Source organism: Myotis brandtii, unplaced genomic scaffold (genome assembly GCF_000412655.1).
Source record: "Myotis brandtii unplaced genomic scaffold, ASM41265v1 scaffold132, whole genome shotgun sequence".
In the NCBI taxonomy this organism is placed as follows: domain Eukaryota; kingdom Metazoa; phylum Chordata; class Mammalia; order Chiroptera; family Vespertilionidae; genus Myotis; species Myotis brandtii.
The window spans coordinates 5,513,119-5,520,950 of NW_005354673.1; the positions used below are offsets into that span (position 1 = coordinate 5,513,119).

The 7,832-nt window shown below is 39.5% G+C and overlaps 1 protein-coding gene across 1 annotated transcript in view; it reads right to left on the minus strand.

Annotated features, from left to right (window-relative positions):
* The window catches only part of GPATCH2L (G patch domain containing 2-like), a 57,360-nt gene extending 50,163 nt beyond the window's left edge, over positions 1-7,197 (minus strand). The window contains exon 1 of the mRNA XM_005860181.2: positions 6,526-7,197. Within this exon, the coding sequence (XP_005860243.1) occupies positions 6,526-7,187 (662 nt within the window). The 5' untranslated portion in view covers positions 7,188-7,197. The remainder of the gene's footprint in view (positions 1-6,525) is intronic.
* Positions 7,198-7,832: the final 635 nt, after the last annotated feature.

Sequence of the window (7,832 nt, forward strand, 5' to 3'; positions counted from 1 at the left end):
ACGCCTCCTACTGGGGATGTGCCCGCAACCAAGGTACATGCCCTTGACCGGAATCGAACCTGGGACCCTTCAGTCCCCAGGCCGACGCTCTATCCACTGAGCCAAACCGGTTAAGGCACATTTATCTACTTTTAAAAGAAATTAGCAGGATAGAGTTTATGGCTTACATCATCATGCTAAAAGATTATAGTTTTCATTTTAATTAAATATATAACAGTGTACTTAATAATAATTTTAAATTGTCTTAGAATTCAGAAAAACAGAAAGAAAAAAAAATGTCACTCCTAGATCCACTGCCCAAAGATATCTTTGCTCAATTTTTTCCCCATCTTTTTCCTGGATTGAGGTGGTACATTTGTAACCATACGTAATCAGACTTCTGAGAATGAAAGCAAACATGACTGAGGTTTTTCAGAGAAATATCTCACATCGACTGTAAAATTATTCCCATAATAAATTATGAGACTGTATAATGAAGGAGTGTGTCAGCCTCATTCAGATGGCACCACGTAAGCATCAACCTCTCGTTTCACAGGTTCATTACCACAGCCACTGCAATCAGATAGACTTTGCAGGGATCATGATTTTGCTCAGGACTCTGCTACTGAGCTGGGGGCTGTGCCTTAGAGAAGTCCACCCATCCTTTTAAGACTTACCTTTTCTTAGAGCTAATAGTGATTCATCTTTGGTTAGATAATGTCTTTTGAGAGTAAATTTTTAAAGGCCATACATACATTCTGAGACATGCATATCTGAGAATGTCTTTGTGCTCCTTTCTATATGAAATCTATCTTAGTTATATATAAAATTCAGGGACGAGGGGTAGGAGAGTAACCTTTTCCCCACTCAAAACTCTCTAGACAAATGTAGCCCCTCACATTTAGTACTAGGGATGAATGCCAGCCTTATTTTTCTCATCCCTTTTAAGATTTTTCTTTATACAGTATTTGCTCTATCCCTGCTACCAATGTAGAATGCAAAAATATGCCAGGATATATCTAGGTACAAGTCTCTTTTCATTAGTTTTCCCTTTTAATCATTATACTTAATTATTTTATTTTATTATATTTAATTATTTTTCTCTTCAATTCTATTTTTTAAATCATTCTTCATTCCAATGCATTGGATGGTTCCTTGGGAATATTTACATATTCACAGACTGGGCTGCAATTCTCTGTCCTCTAGATTTATCATCTTCTCTCTCATTTTTAGCTCCTCTCTGCATTTTGGGAGGGCTTCTGAAGTTTTCCATATCATCAATGCAGTGTTCAATAGGATGAACTATCTTTCATTTTAACATTTCAAATTTCCCTACAATTTTCCCTCCCATAACACAGGGTTTTCAAATAGCCATTTTTCTGTCCTTATGACTTACTACTCCTGTTCCAAAGTGATTACACCTTTTTGCATCCTAATGAAGATTTTCAAAAATGCTCTCCTGCTTTCCACTGGCAATCATTTTCAAAGATGTGTTCTTCCTCTGAACTTTAAGGATGACCTCTTTTCTTTATTCTGCAGAACTTGTTCAAAGACCTCTTGTTCAGACTGGTTGACCTAGAATCTGGTATTCACCAACAGAAAGGGTGTGTAAATTATCTTCCCATTCTGTACTCCTTTGGTTATGGGTAGTAACATGCTCTTCTCACCTCTACAATCGGCCAAGAGGATGTGCAAAGCCCCTAGCCCAGTGGTTCTCAACCTTCTGGCCCTTTAAATACAGTTCCTCATGTTGTGGTGACCCCCAAACATAAAATTATTTTCGTTGCTACTTCATAACTGTAATGTTGCTACTGTTATGAATCGTAATGTAAATATCTGATATGCAGGATGGTCTTAGGCAACCCCTGTGAAAGGGTCGTTCGACCGCCAAAGGGGTCGCGACCCACAGGTTGAGAACCACTGCCCTAGCCTAATTCCCAGTGTCACTGGTGGGCTTTTATCTCAGATAGCTATGTTAGACTGAGACAGGATCTTCTAACACTCCCTGCCTGATTCTGACCCCATTTTAGGAGTCTGCAATAAATGAAGGCATAGAAAACACTACAATTTCCAGAATGCTCTATTATGAGTGCTTTTTCCTTCTCTGCCGATGCCAACAATAAACTTTATTTTTGGAGACTCTATTTCCTAGGACTCAACATGCTGTGACTACTTCCTCCCTACCCTCAAACACAAATATATACACAGAAAACACTGCGATTCCCTATCCAAGTATATTCTGGGAGTTACAGCTTCCAAATAGAAAATGAAAGATAGTGATCGGAAAGTAAAGGATGGAACAACATGCTGGCTCAAACAGCAGCTGCTCAATTTCTGATCAAAATAAGCCTTGCTTTTCTGAACCAAGAGGTGACTACAGAGAAAGGATGCAGGGCCTCGCTGTCCACCTTCAGGGAAGACTCAGCACTGCTGAGGAGGGCTTCCAACTGCCTCTCCAATATAGCTCTATCAACCTTGTAGTTTGGGGAAATCTTGGCAAAGGCCAACTGTCAGTCCTCATTTCTGCTGACGTGTGTGCGATGTTTTATGCCTTTGTAAGTATCTTAGTGGGCAGTGGAGGCTGCTTAGCAGGTGCTTTATTTTAAAATGAAGCTACAATGATGGGAAGGAGGTTGTGACTGAAAAGAATTATAGACTCTCAGTTTTGCAGGTACTTTAGAGGTCATTCAGTTCAAACTCTCCAACTTCACAATAACACAGTAAGTGGTCACCAACCCCAGGCTTGAAACCCTACAGTGATCCAGAACTGATCACCTAGTGAAACAATTCACTTCATTTTTACAGAGTTCTAATTTTCTGAATGTTATATCTATACTGAGGCAACACTTAACTCTCTATACTTTCTATCTATGAGTCCAAGTTCCTTCCTCTGGAACCATACAGAATAATTCTAGCATTTCTTTCAAGAGACAGGTCCTCAAATACAATAGTATCAGACCCACCTCCCAAGTTGTCTTTTTTAGTTGTTCCTAAGGATGTACTAGCAGAACTTTGGCTAAGTCTACGTAAGAACACTATTCTAGCTATTCAATACTCTCAAATGCAAAAGTATCATTTACAACAATGGTAATATACTGTTGGTCAGCATCCCTATTTACAGAATAGAAAACAGAACATCTTCAACCTACCTCATATATTCTTTTCTACAGCTCCAGAAACCCCTGATTAATGACCTCCACTCGCAAAGGAGGCTACTTACCTTAACCATGAAATAATGAATGCTATTGATCCAACAAGCTACTGCTATAGAGTGTTATTGATCACCCAATCTTTGGTTAAAATGGTCCTCATTTAGCAATTTCACTGTCGCAAACACCTGGAGCAAAGCCCGCTCATAATTAAAGAGTTTGGGGGAGTTAAAGTGAGAGGTGATAGACAGAGATCTCAGCTTTCTGCCATTTATTCTTGCTTCTGAGCTATTGTTTGTGTCAGAAGGGATATTGATTTTCTATAAAAATAAGAAAACAAGAGGCACCAAGGGGCCGCAGAAGGTCAGCTCGGGCTGGAGAAGGAGGGGGAAGGTTTAGCACTCTATCTCTGTCACTTGCCTTCCAAGAGAAAGGAATATTTTCTTTCCTGTGAGATCAGCCTCTAATACATCATCAGAGGAAGGCTCCTAACTGCAACCTCAGGCCATCACCAAACCAACTCATTTATGAAAGAAAAGAAGTTAAGCTATATTCAAAGAGAACACATAAATGATGTGTTAGGGGAGAATAGAGCAAAATTAGGCTATAAATCACCTAATTAATAACTGCTTTATAAGCAATTTGAATAAAAATCAGTAGAAAGTAACTTTACAAAAGAGTTGTTAGAATGGAACACATATGCACAGAAAAATATTAAAATAATAACTGATCTTTTTACAGGCATAAGAAAGCTATTATATCACAACCACTTTCAGTTCTTCAGAACTCAAGGGACTGGCTGGTGTAGAATTAAAGAACAGAAAGAGAAAAAGCAAAAAGAATTCTTGGTTACACTTAAAAGGACTCCAAGTTTAGTTAGCAGTGAATTTAAGGAAATTAGAAATAAAGCTCTCTGATTGAGACATACGTTTTTGATCCTAAAACTCCTAATGCATGCTTTTTATAAGAACTCTTTCTATCCATTGAGACTAGGCTAAGCTAAATGATCAATTCATCCTAATAATTTTACAAGTTGGATCATATACAATTTGACAAACCTCAATACAACTGATAAAAAGTAAAGTTCTACACTTTGATCTGTGAATAAATTAGCACATCCAAATAAATTTATGAAAAGAGTAACCAAGAGGATTCTTGGAAGTATTTCTTGTTTAATAGCATGATGGGGGAGAGATCTTTATAACCCAAAATTTATATATAAATTGGGTAAATAGACCTTGGAATATACATTAGAGGAAAATTTAAAAAGCCAAATCATAAGCCTACCTAGTTGTGCAGCTGGATTAAAAATCCACCCAGGAAAGGTACAGGCATACAGAACTACAAAGCTTTTCCTGTTACTCACACAGCCTCACCTCAGAGGTCCCAAGATTTATGTCTTTGTTTTTCAGACAAATTTCAAAAGAAGCAAAGTCCTAAGAAAAGTCATACATCCTTAGGTTGTAGAAGTTAAGATGAGAGAAAAAAGAGCCATGGAAAAGGCATAGTCAAAAGGTAGGAAACATGGTGGTTAAATATGAACTCAGGAATCAGGTTTGACTTCGTTTTGCCACCTTTGGGCAAATTATCTAACCATGCTTAACCTCCATTTCCTCTTCTATAAAATACAAATAGTGGAGTTGTGAGCATTAAGAAAGAATATATGTTATGCACAATAGTACAGTGCCTGGCACACAGTTAGTGCTTCATAAATGCTAACTAATATAAAAATAGAATACAATGGTACTCAATTGAGACTATTCAACCCACCTAGGAAACAGGCATTTGGTTTGATAATATGAAGTGGGGAAGTGAATGGAAACAAAGCAAAAATGCCAAATATCCTGCAAGGCATGGGACAATCCCTCACCACAAAGAACTGCCCCATCCAAAATACCAACAGCATCTCCCCACTGAGAAACACATATCACACATTATTATTAATAATGATAATATTAAAGTATCAAGCTGGGTAGTTTCATTGTTCCTAGGACTATGTATCTGAGAGGTAAAAAATAAAAACTGACATTATAAATATGCACCCAATACATACAAATTTTTCTGGCTCAATGACATCTGACATAAGACTAATGGGACTTAGTACTGTTATTTTCAAAGCCTACCATGTGTTCGGACAACTTGAATGTGAGCCATAAAAAATAAACTCAATATAGTCAAACTATAAAGCAGCAGGGAACAGAATTATAGCCCAGAAGTATCTAAAGCCATGATTCATAATGGGTAAAGGTAGTGCCAGGAACATTTACAAACTCCATGTGCCTGGAAGCAGCATTTATAATACACACACATACACACCAACCTCTGCTGAGACCCTGATTCTAAAGAACAATACCTATGTATGAACTACATGGCATAAACAGCAGCAAACTGTCTTGAAAATAAAATTCTGGTTATGCATTTGAAGCACACGTTTTAAACCATTTTTAGTAACAATTGTGTTTCTATTACAGTATAGCCTTCTTGACAGAGAGAAATAGAATCATGAATGTTCTTTAACTGGCCGATTCGCTCAGTGGTTAGAGCAGTGGTTCTCAACCTTCTGGCCCTTTAAATACAGTTCCTCATGTTGTGACCCAACCATAAAATTATTTTCATTGCTACTTCATAACTGTAATGTTGCTGCTGTTATGAATCATAATGTAAATATCTGATATGCAGGATGGTCTTAGGCGACCCGTGAAAGGGTCATTCGACTGCCAAAGGGGTCGCAACCCACAGGTTGAGAACCGCTGGGTTAGAGTGTCCCCCTGCAGACTGAAGGGTCACCAGTTGGATTCCCAGTCAAGGTCACATGCTTCCGTTGGTTGCAGGTTCAAAACCCCACCCCTGGTCGGAGGCAACCAATCACTGTGTCTCTCTGTCCTCTCTCTCTCTTTCTCTCTCTCTCTCTCTCTCTCTCTCTCTCTCTCTGTCTCTCTCTCTTTCTGCCTCTATCCTTCTCCCTTCCTTCCACTCTCTCTCTAGAGATAAAAGGAAAAAAAAATCCTCCAGTGAGGATTAAAAACAAAACAAAACTAGAGATAGCCCTGGCCGATGTGGCTCAGTTGGTTGGAATATAGTCCCGTACATCAGAAGGTGGTGGGTTCAACTCCCAGTCAAGGCACATACCAGGCTGCAGGTTCAATCCCTGGTCGGGGCGTGTGCAAGAGACAACCAATCAATGTTTCTCTCTCACATCACTGTTTCTCTCTCTCTTCCCTCTAAAATCAATAAAAATAAAAGCTAGAGATAAACACGAGCTGATTGGTTAAAGGAGAGCTACAAAGTTAATATTACAGAAGCTGGTTTGAAAGAAAGTTAAATTCATCAGGACTGTGCATTTGTACTTTGGGTCAAATTAATCAGGAAAAATCTTTCACTAAGTAAGAGATCTCACCATTCCGACATGTTCTCATCAGAGCCCTGTTTTTGTTCATCTGCTTCACACTCCATCCTTTCTTTCCTTCCTGTTTTGTTGAGAAAAGTCCTAGTTTCTGCTGATTCACACAATCCGTGGCCTGATGATGTCCAGGGAGTATTCTCCTTCCAGCGTGACAGACGCTGCTTCTTAGCAGACTTAAACCTACACCCTCTCTCATAGCTCCAATCTGACACCTTGAGCTTCTGCTGAAGGCTGGCAGCCACCTCTGAAGTCACTCGCTTCACCTTCCGCCTGCGCCTGAGCGGTCGACAAGGTGCATTTTCAGTAAAGGAGTCAGATTCATGCCAAGAATGTTGCTTACTCTTAACAATGGTGTTGAGAGCCGGATGCCGTTTGGCTACCATTGTGTCATCAGAGTCACTAAAATTGGTGACTGGGGCCATTTCTCGACAGTCCTTAACGGCCTCATCCAGACTGGACTCAGAAGCCTCACTGTAGCAGCAGGTATGCTCTGCCAGGTGGGTGAAGTCTGAACGGCGTTTCCTGCCTCTCCGTTTGCGAAGCTGCCGCCTCTGCTGCCGAGGGCTCAAGGCCATCTCTTCCCACAGCTCACCAAGCTTATTCTGTTCAGATGTCTGCTCCAAGGCTGAGGCTAAGTCATGTACCAGCTCATCCATGAGGCCACATCTGCCAAAAGAAAGTAAAAAAAAAAAAAGAAAGAAAGAAAAAGAGAGCCTGAATAGGATCTGTTGTTTTAGAAAAATTTTACAAAACAAATCATGTCACTGCAGAGTCCACCCTTTCCATAGAAAATAGTCACCTTTCATCTGGCTACTCTTAGAATCCTACCATCCATGCCTGCTTTGGCCACTGAAAATAGGTGTTTGGCCCCTGTTAAATGCCTGAAGTCAACATGTTTTTAAGCACCAAAACTCATTTACCAAATGACGACGGGAATATTAGCAAACTCAGGGGAATAAATCTTTCCCCCTTTTCTCCAATTAAACTTGTCACTAAATTACCTAATGATAAGATCCAAAAAGATAAAAGAATGTCTCATCAGACAAGAGCAGAAAAACACACAACTTCAAAAGCATAGATGAAGGACTATTATATAGTATGCGGTCACTGATAAGAATGCTTGTGCAAGAGAACAGAAAGACAACCTTAGTGACACACTTTAAGGAAAACTGCTTGCAGTTTTAGCGATCCAAGAATCTGTAGTGACCCAGGTTTGTACTCTAAATGGAAAAAAGAGACTAAGTTTATACCCATCCTGGTACCAACTACCACCTGGAAGCTACCAGGTAAAGAATCTTGTA